This window comes from Trichechus manatus, unplaced genomic scaffold, assembly GCF_000243295.1.
Source record: "Trichechus manatus latirostris isolate Lorelei unplaced genomic scaffold, TriManLat1.0 scaffold00198, whole genome shotgun sequence".
In the NCBI taxonomy this organism is placed as follows: Eukaryota; Metazoa; Chordata; class Mammalia; order Sirenia; family Trichechidae; genus Trichechus; species Trichechus manatus.
In genome coordinates this window covers 4301669-4316470 of record NW_004444134.1, presented here as the reverse complement: position 1 = coordinate 4316470, position 14802 = coordinate 4301669, and the positions used below count along the sequence as shown (strand labels likewise).

The 14802-nt window shown below is 43.0% G+C and overlaps 1 protein-coding gene across 1 annotated transcript in view; it reads right to left on the bottom strand.

Moving 5' to 3' along the window:
- The window catches only part of WRNIP1 (WRN helicase interacting protein 1), a 28452-nt gene extending 17892 nt beyond the window's left edge, over positions 1–10560 (bottom strand). Inside the window, exons 1-3 of the mRNA XM_004387910.2 lie at positions 9629–10560; positions 6856–7047; positions 5325–5566 (exon numbers count right to left, since the gene is read on the bottom strand). Coding sequence (XP_004387967.1) covers positions 5325–5566; positions 6856–7047; positions 9629–10432 — 1238 coding nt within the window. The 5' untranslated portion in view covers positions 10433–10560. The remainder of the gene's footprint in view (positions 1–5324; positions 5567–6855; positions 7048–9628) is intronic.
- Positions 10561–14802: the final 4242 nt, after the last annotated feature.

Genomic DNA, 14802 nt, shown 5'->3' with positions numbered 1-14802 from the left:
GAGAGAGGGAGAGAGAGGGAGAGAGAGGGAGAGAGAGGGAGGGGGAGAGAGAGAGCTATAACACTGAAGAAGGCAAGATGGCAAGAAGCAGCAGCACAGAAACGACGGAAGCAGAAGAAGCAGAACCAGGAGACTGGCAGGAGACGGCACAGCCCGTGGAAAGAGAAAGCTGAGTGCATTTGGGCAGGAGGCTTGCTGGTGGAGTAGGATGCCTCCAGGTACTTGGTGGAGCTAAGTTTGCCACCCCATAGAGCTAGAGCTGAGGACCTTTGGGCAGAGGCCTACAGGCAGAGTAGGGTGCCTCCAGGCACTTATAGGCAGAGCTAAAATAACTTTGTAACTCTTGCCCGAGCAGGGCAGAGAACAGGCCAGCCCAAGAAGTCCCTTGGGGGGCCAAGAGCCTAGAAGGAGGCCTGTGTGCAGCATGGCTGAGAAGAGGCTGTCCTGATTAAAGAACTATATCCTGAGCATTCCTGAACTTGAACTGTAACCTGTTACTTCCCTAACAAACATCGTAACTATAAGGTCTGTGAGTTGTGTGGCTATTGCAACAAATTATTGAACCCAGCAGAGTAGAGTGGCATGAGAGGGACAGTTGGAGGGTGGAGGCATGCCTGACCTCCTCCTGATCGAAGAACTGCATCCTGAGCATTGCTGAACCTCAACTGTAACCTGTTACTTCCCTAATAAACTCTGTAACTGTGAGTATGGTCTGAGTTCTGTGTGGACACTGCAACGAATTATCAAACCCAGCAGAGAAGTAGAGAGTACCGTGGGAGGGACAGTTGGACATTGGAGGCATGTCTGACCTCTGCCTCAGAAGAATCAGCCTTGGGCTGTTGATGCTGATAATGATTCTCTCTCCCCTTCTTGAAGTTAGAGGAGGTGAGATACCGCCCCTGCGCCATTTCACACCTACCTGCTTGCCTATCCCTTTCTCATACTATAAAGCTCTCTAAAGGCACAAGAATATGCTCTTTTCAATACTCAGCCAAGGCCTAGCACATGCAAAGCTGCCAATTTCTACTGAATTAATAAATATAAGAGGAAAAAAATTAAACCCTGTGCCTCTGGGCACTTGTTGGCAGAGCTAGGCTTGCAGACCTGCAGAGTGAGAGAGCTGGGTGCCTTCATGCCGAGAGGCCAAGGAACCAGAAGCTGAAGAGACAAAGGAGCACGGGAAGCAGAGCTGCCTCAGTCTCAGAGGGTGGGGCCATGACCTCTGGGGTCTCAAATGGTGGAACCAAGACTTGCTGGGCCTCAAAGGGTAGGGCCACAGCCTCCTAGATTTCGAAGTCAGATCATCAACTCAGTTCTGGAGTGTGGCACTGCCTTTCACAAGTGCCAGGGGGACGGGGCCAGATCCACTGCCCAAAGCTGAGAGGGCGGGACTGCTAAGGGGTAGAAGAACGGGCCTGCTAGGGACTAAGGGGTGGAGTCGCCACTCAGATGGACTAGTAGAATGGGGCCGCCCAAAGCCAACGGAGCAGAGTTGCCATCCCAGTGGGCCTAGAAGGCAGAGCTGAAGCCCAAGGCCAAGAGGCCTCCACCTAGAATCTAGACAGCATGGTCAACACCCAGAGTCTGGAGGGCAGAACTGTTGCTTAAGTGGTCTCAGAGAACAGAGGATTATTTTCAAGTCTTGAGAGGTAATGTAAATTATTCTGCTGGGCTTTGGACTTGCTTGATGCCCATTATCTCTTTTTTCCCTCCATTTTCTCCCATTTGTAATTGAAATATCTACCACTGTACTTTGGAAGCAGGTAACTTGTATTTTAAGATTACAGATGTAGAGGAATTTTGCAGAAGATGAGATTCTGGACCTGGAGTTGATTTAAGACTTTAGGATGGTATGATGAGATAAATGTGTTTTACATGGTGGCAAGGACATGAATTTTGGGGGGCCAAAGGGTGGAATATTATGGATTGAATTATGTCCCCCCAAAACACATGTCAACTTGGCTAGACCAAGATTCCCAGTATTGTGTGACTGTCCTCCATTTTGTGACCTGATGTAATTATCCTATGTGTTGTAAATCCTAACCTCTATGATGTTAATGAGGCAGGATTAAAGGAAGTTATGTTAATGATGCAGGACACAATCTACAGGATTAAGCTGTATCCTGAGTCAATCTCTTCTGAGATATAAAAGAGAGAAGCGAGCAGAGAGGAAGGGACCTTGTTACTACCAAGCAAGAAGAGCCAGGAGCAGAGTGTGTCCCTTGGGCCCAGGGTCCCTGTACTGAGAAGCTCCTAGATCAGGGGAAGACTGATGACAAAGACCTTCCCCCAGAGCCGACAGAGACAGAAAGTCTTCCCCTGGAGCTAGCATCCTGAATTCGGACTTCTAGCCTCCTAAACTGTAAGAGAGTCAATTTCTGTTTGTTAAAGTCATTCACTTGTGGTATTTCTATTATAGCAGCACTGGATGATTAAGACTCCCCAAATACTTTTACTTCAGTCTAGATAGAATTTATCATGTACACATATAGACTATGAGAATTCACAATTTCTCAAGTACCAGGGATGCTGTGTCAGTGTAATTAGTTTTGAGTCCAGTCCTACCAATCTTCTGTGATGCACAGCATGGATAGTCTATTAATTTCTCTGTAAATGTTCTAGCTGCCATCCAGGGTACTACAACAAGACATAAGAATTCAAATGCAGACTCATACCTTCCCAGAGAGAAAAAGGAGTTATTGGGGGTTAAAAGACCTTTCTTCCAGTGACATTAGTATAATGGAAACTGATTTATGTCCACAAGAAGGTAGTTATAGTTGGTGCTAGTCAATAGGCATCTGAAAGTAAAATTTTACCTAAAGTCACTTAAAGACAGTACAATTGAGTCTAACTTAGCAATTGGCGTGGCAGGCACTTAAGAAATCACATACAATGTAAGAGTTCTTTCTGTGGTCTACTGACATCTCCTAACTTATGAGAATTGCTACCAAGTAGCCCAATTAATGGATCAAAGTTTAATACTCTTTAATTTCATTTTGTGTGCTGATAACGAGAAGGGCAATAACATTAAAGACAAAGGTTCTCCATACATGGGCAATGAGGCAATCATCTCTTATTTTGGTCTATAATTCCCTTCTTCTCTCCTCCCAAATTAAACCATGTCTGCCGTATTGAAAGCTAGGATTTACTCACTTAGTCATTTATCAGCACGTATTGTACGTCAGGCCCTTGCTGGGTGCTGGGGATATGAACAAGAAAGACAAGTTCCTGTCCTCACAGAACTTGCAGTAATGTGGGGATATAAGTAAGTAAACATGATACAAGTTTAGGGATGATGGTGAGAAGAGAATGAGAAGCCATAATTAGAATCCATTATAAATGACTGCTAATGATAGCAAAATAAGTGATCTATTGGATATGGGAGGTTTTCTCTGACTGAAACGTAATTTTAGCAATCTACGAATCACTGTCTCTCTTTTGTATCAGGCTCTTAGTTTCAGTAACTGAAAGAAATGTTAATTCTTTCACTTGACTCTCTCAGACTTTAATGTGCATACACATCACCGGGGGAGCCTGTCAGACTGCAGGACAGGGCTTCCGATGGGTTCGTTCTGGTTCACACCCATGCTGAGAATTTACATTTCTAAAAGGTTCCCTGCTGATAATTTGCATTTCTAACACGTTCCCAGGAAGTTATACATAAGAATCACCTGCAGATCTTGTTAAACTGTAGACTCTGATTCGGTATATCTGGGGTGGAAATGTAAATTCTCAGCAGGGAATCTGTTGGAAATGCAAATTCTCAGCAAGGGTTCGAACCAGAACGAACCAGTTCAAAGCTCTGCTGCAGAACTCCTCTTTATGAGGATGAGCTCAATGGTACTATTGCCTTTTTGGTCCATTCCAAACCCAGACCCATAATTTCATGATCTGGCAGTGACCGGAGAGAGAAGAAAACCTGAGGGTATCTGAAAAACTAAATCTCAGGAAATAATGGCATGAAAACAAATAAAAATTACCCTAAATAAGTGAAAACACAGGATATAAAGTTGTAGATAGATTAGATAACTAGCAAACTGAAAAAAGTTAGAATGAAATACAACAAAATGTCAACAGTGGTTGTGTTAGGAATTAGGGATTTTTTTTCTCCTTTCTCTTGCAATTTTTCTTTATTACTTGATTATATGAGTTTTATAACGAAAATTTTGTTTAAAGAAAAGCTATACCAGATATAAGGGGCAAGCAGTAGCCACCATCAAACTGTGATAAGTACCCAGCATACAAGAGACTCCTAAATATCAATACAAAATCAGTACAATACAAAAAAGTCCATTACTCATTTTTGGCCACAATTCGAAGGCTAGCCCATCACAATTGATTCTAAAACAAGGCTACTACATTCTGCCTGAGGATCCTTGGCCAAATGTTTCAAGGCTCTCACCAGGCACAGCAAATTCTTCCTATACGTGAGACAGGAGCAAATGGGAGAGGTCAGATGCATAGAGAGAATGCTGAAACCTAAAGCCTGAGCCTAAAGCTATGCCCTGTACTTTAATCCCCACAGAAAAGGGTCTCCAGGACTTAGCCTCAGGGCAGACACTAGCAGCTGTGGAGCACACAGGGCGAGGAAGAGGGGCATCAGCCTCTCCTCAGACCAGAGTATGTTCGACTGCTTACTTTAGGTAACACAGATGAATAACATATGAAGAACATATTATAATATAAATAAAGAAAAACCTTCTGACCCAAATAATCTAATTGGTTATTCATGATACATACTGTGTATTGATAAACTCATGTTATTCATGACACAGAAACAGATCACCAAAAGGAAAGGGGCAGCATCCAATTAGCCACTTTCAGTTAACATTTCTTTACTTTCATAGAACTCAGTTTGACTTTCAGACTTCGCAAAAAAAAAAAAAAGGTTTAAAGAATTGTGTGCTAATGTTTACATTAATTTTTTATTAACATTAAAAAAAATAATAAGCAGCAAGAAAAAAAGAAATTGGAATCTGAGTACAAATCTCAAAAGATTCATAAATTAAGGACCAAATCCCTAAGCACAAAAGCAGACATCCAGGAACTAAAATAACAGGCAAGACAATGTTAAAGAATTACAGACACACTCATTACAAGCCTAAGCTATAAAATCTCAACTTAAAAGAAAGGAAATGTTTGCAGACATATACTTGTTGGTATAATTTTGCACTTGCCTCCTCTTTTCATTTTCATTACCAGTAGATCAACATTTTCTTCTCTCTGTCCCCACCCTCTCTTTATTACTCCCAGTCTTTCTTGGTTCCCTGCCAAGAGATTTTTTGGGCAGTATGCACCCTCATGATACTGCATAACCAACTTACTCAGAAGTGCTGTTGCTGCTGTGGCTCAGAGGGTCAGTGGGCCGGCTAGAGTCTAGGACATGGATTCCCAGGGAGTTGATTGCTCGCATTAAAATAGTCACCATTGCCTCTACTGGAAGCTTCTCAAGAACAATCACCCGGCAGCGGCTCAGAAGAGCAGCATTGACCTGGAAGGAAGGGTTTTCTGTGGTGGCTCCAATCAAAGTAATCGTCCCACATTCCACGTGAGGAAGAAAAGTGTCCTGATCATGGGAGGAAAACAGAAGAAATTGATTCCAGTTAACAACAACCTGCAGAATCCCATGTAAGTTGGCTATCAATGCCTCCCTTTTCCTAACTTTTATCTTTCAAGTTCAGGAATAGCAGCTTCATATTCATTGAACATGAGTGCAACATTTAAAGAGCGCAGCCCTAGCTTTCTGAGTCCAAACGTGTCTTCTGGATGCCAACATCTCAGCCTGGTCTCTTGCTGGTAGGCAAATAGAGCTGATGACAATTCCAGTTCAGTTTCAACAAAAAATATTTCTTTATGTAGAGAAGTATCTTTTCTCCCAAGGTTGAAATAGTATATAATTTAAATATAGAAAGACAGAAGAGTGAGAAAATACAAAAACATGAACCCTCATTTCCAAAACCATCTTCCACTGCAAATACTCAATCATATTGTATTCTTCCTAACAAACATGCAAATACTGTAACTACCTGATGCTGTGTTGGGGAAAGAAATACTAAATTATTAGTTTTGTGGAATATTTCTATCTGTGGTTGTAACAGAAAAAAGCATAGCTGAAAAAGATTTTAATGTCTATTTTGGAAAAATTCAAGAGTGGTTTTGTTTATAAAAATAAATTATATCCTTTTATTTTTATTTCAGAAAGTCAGATGAGTAAATAGAACTACTGGATCTTGTAACGTTCACCTTGATGAGAACCTGGAGTCACAGAGAATATATAGACTCTTTAATTCTCAAAATAAAAAGTAACACTTTATAAGGGAGAAAGAAAATATATTCAAACGATGATCTTAAAATCAAGTTAAACTTCACTATGACTACAGACTTAAAATCTCTAAAAACTGGAAAGAGCCCTGGTGGCACAATGGTTAAGCGCTCAGCTGCTAACCAAAAGGTCGGGGGTTCAAATTCACCCAGAGCCTCTGCTGGACAAGTCCTGGAGATCCGCTCCCGTAAAGATTATGGCCTAGGAAACCCTATGGACAAGTTCTACTCTGTCACACTGGGTAGCTATGAGTTGAAACTGACTTGACAGCACCTAACAACAAAAATTGGAAACAATCCAAATGCCAACCATTTCATTTCCAGATAGTCTTTTTTTTTTGGTCACACGCAAAAAAAATTAAGGAAAAATGTGAGAAAAATAGGCTAGAAGCAGATGGGTTGACAAGTCTGCTTCTTTGTAGACAGAGTTAATGATAATGAGAGCACCTAGTATGTGTACAGGGCTGTATACTTTTCAAAGTGATTTCAAATCTATTTGATGTTCCCAGTGTCCAAAGGTAGAAGATAATATACCTGCTGAGATTTATTGAACCGATGAATCTCATCAATAAAAAGGATAGTTTTCCTTTTGAAAAAGCTCTTTTCATTTTGAGCTTGCTTTATGACATCTCGCACATCATTTGTCTTGGCATTTGTTGCAGACAAAGTCACAAACCTTATGCTATGCTTCTTGCTGTTGTTTGCGATGATGTGAGCCAGAGTGGTCTAGAACAGATGACAAACAGAGCTTAGGAAGCTGATCTGACACGGAGAAGCACCCATGGGTACTAACACAAGGAGAATCAGCACTATTTAACCAGTAACTTGAAATGTGAAGAACACTTAGTGGCACAGATATAATCTGCAATTTCACTACCCATTTTAAAAAATTAAAAATAAGGACATTATCTATAAAACAGGAAAGTAGCTAAACCTTAAGCTAATTCAACCTTTTCTTTGTAATTTAACCCTTTTTGATTCCTTTTCTTGGGACTCTGAGATCTTTGGAATCCCAGTAAAGAGAGTGGCTGTCTTGATTTAGCAGTCTGAATGACAGCTGTGATCTCTCACCAAAGAGAAAAGAAAATTCTCCCTGCTGCACCCAAGAAAGCACTACTGCTAAAGGAACCTAGGTGTAGAAGTGGACTGCACGGAATCAGTGCTGGAACTGGAAGCTCACCGGTGTGGCTTCAAAACCCCCTTGTCCACCAACAAAAAAGACTGAACGAATGAGTCTTTGAGTTGAAAGACCAATGACAGCTACCTAACATTTAAGATGACTGCATGCCAACTCAACGTCTACTTTAAAAGTGGATGCAATAACAGCACTTTGCTCATGTTAGTACTTACCATAAAACAAACGAGATCCAAACAAAGCATTGCTCAGGTGCTTCATAAATATACATACGCTTTTGTAAATATTACTATTGTGAGCAGTGGAGCCCTGGTGGTGCAGTGGTTAAGAGCTATGGCTGCTAACCAAAAGGTCAGCAGTTCGAGTCAACCAGCTGCTCCCTGGAAACCCTATGGGGCAGTTCTACTCTGTCCTATAGGGTCACTCTAGGGTTGCTATGAGCCGAAATTGACTCAACAGCAACAGGTTTTTTTAATTGTGAGCAGTATAGTAGTAAGGACAGAAATTCAGAAAAAGGGAAGACTGTCTTAACGACAGGAACAAACCTGCTCCTGGAAGAAAAGGTGGCACTTTATTTTCTAAAAGTTGTGCAGCTGCTTCTTTACCAAACCCCAACCTACCCACCTTTGGAATCGAACTGTGCCTAGGCTTGCGCCTGATCATCAACCACAACACTGAGCAGCAAGGCCCACTTAATTGCTTGCCTGGCATTTTCTATGAACTCACCCTCATCTCCCTGGGGACTTTTTCTTGACACCTGGGACCAACAACTGATTATTCATTCTCATGATCATATGAAAAGAATTCACAGACAAGTAGTAAGAATGCCACTGCTCAATTCCGTAAATAGGGTAATAAATTAAAGCCACAGGGATAGATGTCAACACCACCACTACCATCGTAAAAAGTTATTTGGGACAGATCTGATTTATTCTCAAAGGAAAAGCACGAGTGCATAGGAGAGCAGAAGCATTCTAATGAATTGGCTGGAGCCCTGGTGGCATAGTGGTTAAGTGTCTGGCTGCTAACCAAAAAGGTTGGCAGTTCGAATCCACCAGCTGTTCCTTGCAAACCCTACGGGCAGCCCTCTCTGTCCTACAGGATCACTGTAAGCCAGAATCAACTCGACAGCAATGGGTTTTCTGGTTGGAGTAAAGGGTGGTGTGGTTAAGTTGTAGGAGATGAAGCTGGAAAGAAAAATGGGAGAAAACGGATAAAGTCCTTGTGTACTAAGGGGTCTGAATCTCAAAGCTAAAACAGTGCCTTTAAACTGATCCTGTATTTTGCTTTTCACTCACTGGTGCTCCTTTCGTTCCCTCTTCCTACAAATTTAAAAAAAAAAAATCGTATATCTGAACACCTCTTAGTCTTTCTTCAGGCTAGACACCCCCAGTTTCTTCCAATTGTCCTTAAAATGACATGCTTTCTAGGCCCACAATATGCTTATTATCCTGCTCTGGAGTTGGTGCTAATTTCTAACTACAGTACACACAACTGGACACCGAAATGCATTGATGTTTCTTTTTCTAAAGTAAAAGGCATATTGAAATGCTAGCTGAAAATGACTTCAGAGGGAAAAGAGTTTCACTGTAGTCCTGTTATATACTCATGGATAAATAAAAATTAGTTTTTCCAAATAAACCAACAACTAGAGGAAAGAGGAGGAAGCACAACATAGAAATAACAAAATTTTTTGATTATTTTATTCAAAGTAGAACCCACATATTTACAAATATAACATAAATGTCCCTTTGCAATTTTTGTAGTATGTTGTTTCCTCGACAATTGGGTCACTAAAAGTCGGGGGTGGGGTGGGCGATGGAACACAACGATGGATCAAATCTAAGAGTCCACATATTCATGTTAACCCGTGAATTTATAGGCATCTTAATTTTGAAGACGACTAAAAAACGTCTTAAGAATGGAGGGGAGGGGAGTTGCCTTTTCTAGCACGTTAGACTCCACCTGTGTGGGCTGAGCACTGCCCCAGCTCAAGCGGTATCTGATCCTCTGCACTGTTAGGCCTTAATATCCAGGTGAGCCCAAAAGACTCTCACGCCACCTTTTAAGAACCCCAAATACCTTCGACTGTTGGATCCATTCCCGAGTTTTTCAGGCGAGTACACATCAGAGATGAAGGCCCGGGAACCCTTCTGTCAAGGCGGCACTCACCTTGCCACAGCCCGGCGGCCCCCACAATATGAGGGAAGGGATTTCATTCGTCTCCAGGAGGGACCTGAGCAGGGTCTCTTGCCCCACAGCTCTGCTTTGCCCGATGTAGTCCTGCAACGTGTCAGGACGCATCTTATCGGCCAGAGGCTTGCCCTCCAGCATCTGCCTGATCTCTTCGGCAGCCAGCGCCCGGGAATGCTGTCGCCCCCCGCTGCTGCCTCCGAAGGCTGCGGCCGCGTCGGCATCCCAGGGCCCCTGGTCGTCCTCGCCGTCTCCGTCCGCATCGCCATCGCCCACCGCCTCCTCCTCCTCTTGCGCCTCCGCCTCGTCCCAGCTCCGCGGCGACGCGCTCCCCGCTGCGGCGGCCGAGGCGGCCGGCCTTTTGCCCGGCCCCTTCCTTCCGGGACTGCTGGCCCGGGCCACTGGGAAGTCGGGGATGAGGCGGGCGCCGCTGGGTGTGGGCGGCGCGTCGTAGCTCTCCCTGCTCTCAGTCTCACCGCCGTCGTCGCCCTCCTCGCCCTCGCCCTCGCTACTCTCGGCCGCCGTCGGGGTGGCGGGCTGCTTCAGGGCAGAGCTCTCCGAGAGCCGCCGCCTCTTCGAGCGTGGCGGCGAGGGCCCCTTGGCCGGTTCCCCGGCGCTATGCGGCCCGGCCACGGGCTCTGGATGCCCGGCGGGGTGCAGCAGCAAGCAGCGGTCCAGATGCGAGTTGATGTGGGCGGCAGGCATCATCTGTTGGCACACGGGGCACTGCACCTGATGCAGCTGCGACAGGAAGGGGTCGTCCTCCGGCCCGCTCACCTCCATCGCGGCCGCGGTAGCCCCCGCTCGCGAGCAGGCCTCACGATCCCCGCCGCGTAGGCCCAGCGCCGCACGACCCTCGGGGAGGCAGCAGGACAAGCGCGGGCCGCGGGAGGGCGCGTCTCATGCCGCACGTCCGGAGCTGCGGCGTCGGCCCGCCCTCGGCCCCCGCCGGAGGCGCCTCGAGCGGCACTCCGGGAAGTGTAGTTCGCGGCTGCCGACCCGAGGTGGCCGTGCAGTCCACTTCCGACCCGCGCTCGTCCACTTCCGGCTCCGCGGCCTCCTTTGTCCAAGGCCTGAGGCTGCGGACCCGCGAGACGCAGGAAACGGGGTCCCACCCCCCACTGTTGGGCGGGGTTACCTAGGAGCCTCTTTGGTCCTTCGAGGCCCGCGATGACCCGGAAGCGTTGATAAAAACGCGCCGAGATTGCGGTTGGCCCCACTCGCGCTTAGAGAACGGCTCTTTGCGCTCGCGAGCTAAACGGCGGAGGAGCGCGCGGATGCCCACAGCGAGTTATCTGTAATTTAAGGGAAATGGGAAGAAACGCTCTAATGGAAACTGGAAGGACTTGAGCAAAAGAAAAAAAATACAAACCACTAAACACGTGAAGAGGACGTTCGCCATAGTGGTCAGAGAAATGCAAACAGACTCGTTTTTTTGCCTTTCTAGGGTTTTTTGGCCTTTTACCAAAGGGCACTATTACAGTACTCCTGAAGGTCATACTTTCCAACCTATTACCGTCCAGTCGATTCTGACTCGTAGCAACCCTATAGGACACAGTAGAACTGCCCCACAGAATTTCCAAGGAGCGCCTGGTGGATTTGAACCGCCGACCTTTTGGTTAGCAGCCTTAGCACTTAAACACTACGCCACCAGGGGTTCCAGTCATACTTTCAGAGATGCTTATCTTACTTTTATATAATAGCAAAAAATTGGAATCAGACTTACTTCATTTAGGTTTTTAGTCAAATTAGGGCACATCTTTCCCCATAACAAAACGTTATGCAACCATTTAATATAACATAGAAAGTAACAGAAAATTTCCACCTTAAATGAAAAAACAATTCAGATTAAAACAAATGTACTATTCTACATCTTCAAATGGTAGGATTACCAGTCACTTTATTTTCTGTAAACTCCACTGTAGAAAATGTATCAAAAATGCATTTTTATACAGGAGGAAAATGAATTGAGGGGGAAATGACAACTTTTTTGAAATCTGACAAAAATGGAATTTTTATTTACTGCACAAGAGGGTCACGTTGAAAGTTATCCAAAAGCAAATATGTAAGGGTTTTATGAGCCTTTTCACATCAGATGATTTTACAAAAGAGGAATGACTTGCAAAGAACTAGAATGATACAAAGGTTGGTAATAAAGGGTGCAGGAAGTATTTTTTTTTCAGTTTGTACAGGCTGTCAAGTATGTGTTTCAACCTGGCAATTGTAAGAGGAGTGAAATCCGATGTTTTGATGGCTAACAGTTTTTCTAACTAGAAATGTTAGACTCAAGATTAATAGAAAAGCTAAAGAAAGATGAGTAAAGAATATTCTGTGACCATCATATAAATTGAAATTGTGCAAAGAAATGGTGGGTTATGAACTTTTTATACCTTTTTATTTATCCCTCAGAGCGATCATCAAAGGGTTTTTCATATAGTTCAGCAAGTACTTTTTTGAAAAAAAGTTTACAGGGCTTCCCTGAAAACAGGTTTTGCAGAAAAGTGTTAACTAAATATGGGAATGTACATATACTACAGTAATAAATAGACATGTGGTCACCTTTAACATACAAATTTTTTTAAAAAATGAGAACAAACGACAACTGAAGTTTCTTGAATGTCTTTTCTCTTTTAATAAATGTAAGACTTAAAAATTTATTTTTAGAAATTGTTGTTAGGTTCCATCGCACGACCCAATGTGCAAGAGAACAAAACACTGCTAGACCCTGCACCATCCTCACAATCGTTGCTATGTTTGAGCCCCTTGTTGCAGCCACTGTGTCAATCCATTTCCTTGAGGGTCTTCCTTGTTTTCACTGACTCTCTACCTTACCAAGCATGATGTCCTCCAGGAACTACTTCCCCCGATAACATGTCCAAAGTATGTGAGACAAAGTCTCACCTTTCTCACTTCCGAGGAGCACTCTGGCTGTACTTCTTCCAAGACAGACTTGTTCATTTTTCTGTCAGTCCATGGTATATTCACTATTCTTTGCCAACACCATAATTCAAATGCATCAATTCTTCTTTGGTCTTTTATTCATTGTCTGGCTTTCCCATGCATATGAGGGGATTGAAAATATCATGGCTCAGGTCCGGTGCACCTTAGTCCTCAAAGTGACATCTTTGCTTTTGAATACTTTAAAGAGGTCTTTTGCAGGAGATTTGCTCAATGCAAAATACATTGTTTGATTTCTTGACTACTACTTCCACGGTTGTTGATTATAGATCCAGGTAAAATGAAATCCTTGACAACTTCAATCTTTTCTCCGTTTATCATGATGTTGCTTATTGGTCCAGTTGTGAGGATTTTTGTTTTCTTTATGTTGAGGTGTAATCTGTACTGAAGGCTATAGTCTTTGATCTTCATCAGTAAGCCTTTCAAGTCCACTTTGCTTTCAGCAAGCGAGGTTGTGTCATCTGCATATCGCAGGTTGTTAATGAGTTTTCCTCCAATCCTGATGCTGAGTTCTTCTTCATATAGTCCAGCATCTCAGATCATTAGTTCAGCATACAGATTGAATAAGTATGGTGAAAAGATACAACCCTGACACACATCTTTCCTGACTGTAATCCATGCAGTATCCTCTTGTTCAGTTCAAACAACTGACTCTTGATCTACGTACAGGTTCCTCATGAGCACAATTAAGTGTTCTGGAATTCCCATTCTTAGAAATATTATCAATAATTTATTATGATCCACATAGTCAAATGCATTTGCTTAGTCAATAAAACACAGGTAAACATCTTTCTGGTATTCTCAGCTTTCAGCCAGGATCCATGTGACATCCACGTTCCAAGTCCTCTTCTGAATCTGCCTTGAATTTCTGGAAGTTCTCTCTCAATGAACTGCTGCAACTGCTTTTGAAAGATCTTCAGCAAGATTTTACTTGCGTATGATGTTAATGATATTGGTTGATAATTTCCACATTCGGTTCATTCACCTTTCTTTGGAATAGGCATAAATATGGGTCTCTTCCAGTCGGTTGGCCAGATAGCTGTCTTCCAAGTTTCTTGACATAGATGAGTGAGCACTTCTGGTGTTGCATCTGTTTGTTAAAACATCTCAGTTGGTATTCCATCATTTCCTGGAGCCTTGTATTTTTGCCAATGCGTTCATTGCAGCTTGGACTTCTCCTTCAATACTATCAGTTCTTGATCATATGCTACCTCCTGAAATGGTTGAATATCCACCAATACTTTTTGATACAGTAATTCTGTGTATTCCTTCCATCTTCTTTTGATGCTTCCTGTCATTCAATATTTTGTCCATAGAATCCTTCACAATTGCAACTCAAGGCTTGAATTTTTTCTTCAGTTCTTTCAGCTTGAGAAATGCCCAGTGTTTTCTTCCATTTTGGTTTTCTAACTCCAGCTCTTTGCACGTTTCATCATAATACTTTTCTTTGACTTCTGGAGCTGCCTTTTGAAATCTGTTCAGCTCTTTTACTTCATCATTTCTTCCATTAGCTTTAGCTACTCTACATTTAAGAGCAATTTCAGAATCTCTTCTGACATCCCTTTTTGTCTTTTCTTTCTTTCCTGTCTTTTTAAATGAACCTTTGCTTTCGTCATGTGTGATGTCCTTGATGTCATCCCACAACTCGTCTGGTCATTAGTATTCAATATGTCAAATCTATTCTTGAGATGGTCTCCAAATCTGGTGGGATATACTCAAGGTAATTTTTTGGCTCTTGCGGACTTGTTTTAATTTTCTTCAGCTTCGACTTGAACTTGCATAGGAACAATTGATCGTCTGTTCCACTGTCAGCCTTGTTCTGACTGATGATATTGAGCTTTTCCATCGTCTCTTTCCACAGATGTAGTTGATTTGATTGCTGTGTTTTACATCTAGTAAAGTCCACGTGTATAGTCGCTGTTTATGTTTAAAAAAAAGTATTTGCAATGAGTAAGTCATTGGTCTTGCAAAATTCTACCATGCGATATCCCACGTCATTTCTATCACCAAGGCCATATTTTCCAACTGCTGACCCTTCTTTGTTTCCAACTTTCGAATTCCAATCACCAGTAATTATCAATGCATCTTGAATGCATGTTTGATCAATTTCAGATTGCAGAAGTTGATAAAAATCTTCAATTTCTTTATCTTTGGCATTAGTGGTTGGTGCATAAATTTGAATAGTAGTCCTGTTA